At 33.1% G+C, this 1,669-nt stretch overlaps 1 protein-coding gene across 1 annotated transcript; it reads left to right on the top strand.

The window, feature by feature from the left end:
* Nucleotides 1–253: 253 nt before the first annotated feature.
* LOC124934206 (60S ribosomal protein L9-like) lies at nt 254–1,387 on the top strand. The gene is made up of 3 exons (XM_047474699.1): nt 254–681; nt 883–1,005; nt 1,098–1,387. Exons 1-3 carry the CDS (start codon nt 307–309, stop codon nt 1,185–1,187), a joined length of 588 nt encoding a protein of 195 aa, XP_047330655.1. The 5' UTR covers nt 254–306; the 3' UTR covers nt 1,188–1,387.
* Nucleotides 1,388–1,669: the final 282 nt, after the last annotated feature.

Below are 1,669 nucleotides of genomic sequence, written 5' to 3'. Positions count from 1 at the left end.
TAAATAATAATAATAATAATAATTAATATTATTTTAAATTAAACTTTTACCATTTCAAATAATTTTTTTATTTTACAAACTTACAACTTTTAACAATCTCAATTTTAATTAAACTCAAAGTCACAAATAAAATCAGGTTTTATTTCTTGAATCAATACCTTGTTGGGCCTGGGCCCTGAGACGAACTACATACATTAGGGCTAAAATCAGCCAGCATATATATATTATGTCTTCTATCCTAGGTTTTTGGTCACTCCCTGTTTCATCCCATAACAGAGAGAGTACAGCCAAGTAAGAGAGAAAGAGATGAAGACCATTCTTTCATCGGAAACAATGGACATCCCAGATGGGGTTGTTATCAAAATAAAGGCCAAGGTCATCGAAGTTGAGGGACCGAGAGGTAAACTTGTTCGCAACTTTAAGCACCTTAACCTCGACTTCGATCTCATCACAGACGAGGCCACGGGGAAGAAAAAGTTGAAGATTGACGCATGGTTCGGATCCCGCAAAACAACCGCCGCAATCCGCACTGCCCTAAGCCACGTCGAGAATCTGATCACCGGAGTCACTAAGGGATACCGGTACAAGATGCGTTTTGTCTATGCCCATTTTCCCATCAACGCTAGCATTACTAATGGTAACAAGGGAATCGAGATCCGTAACTTTCTTGGGGAGAAAAAGGTGCATTTTTTCATCTTAAATTAAGATCATTTCTCATAATAGATACTTGGTAGATTTTACATGTATTTTACTTACTTTGTGTTTTCAGAAAGTATAATTAAGTCATTTTTTTTGAAAAATCCATTCTAAAGGTGCTCAAGGTGATGTTTTGTGATTATTGTGGATGACCCTTTTCATGAATATGTTTAATCACTTGTCCAGGTTAGGAAAGTAGATATGCTTGAAGGAGTTACTATCCTTCGATCTGAGAAGGTGAAGGATGAACTAACATTGGATGGAAATGATATTGAGCTTGTTTCTCGATCAGCTGCATTGATAAACCAAGTAACAATTCTACTTCTTTGTATAATCCTGACTTGTTTTTTTAACAAATTGCAGAGAGTTTATTTAAAATATTGTTAAATTTGTTTGTGTAGAAATGTCATGTCAAGAAGAAAGATATCAGGAAGTTCCTTGATGGTATCTATGTGAGTGAGAAGGGGAAGATTACTACTGAGGATGAATGAATGAATGATTTACTTCACTAGTTCTAAGTATATCTCCTTTGTTGAGCATTAGAGTTCATAATCTAGTGCCAAGATTTTGTTAAGACTTCATTTTGTACTTGATTTTGGTTTGTCTTGAGTATTTTTTCTTTAGTTTTTATATATGAATTCATAATGTTATCCATGAGTATGTTTGCTGAATTTTACAAGTGAAGCTTTCTCTCTTATTGTTGATCGGCTTTGACTGCCATTGATTATTGCTATACTGGAATACTTCATGAGTAAGGACTCAGGGGTTGTCTTTTTAAGGTACAATTCTAGGCTCTTATTTTTCAAATGAAAGTTTGATACCTTGGAATTTTGTTATTCTTAACTATAATTATTGTTATTTATCTTACATTTATATTTTATTTGATGTTTGAATTATTTTTTGAAAAATGGAATAAAATCATTATTGGTAGAGTTTCCACAACCAAAATAAACAAAATTTATGTTAAAATTCA

Source organism: Impatiens glandulifera, chromosome 4, assembly GCF_907164915.1.
Source record: "Impatiens glandulifera chromosome 4, dImpGla2.1, whole genome shotgun sequence".
NCBI lineage: Eukaryota > Viridiplantae > Streptophyta > Magnoliopsida > Ericales > Balsaminaceae > Impatiens > Impatiens glandulifera.
Note: the sequence above shows the minus strand (reverse complement) of the source record. Positions and strands in the feature narration are given on the sequence as shown.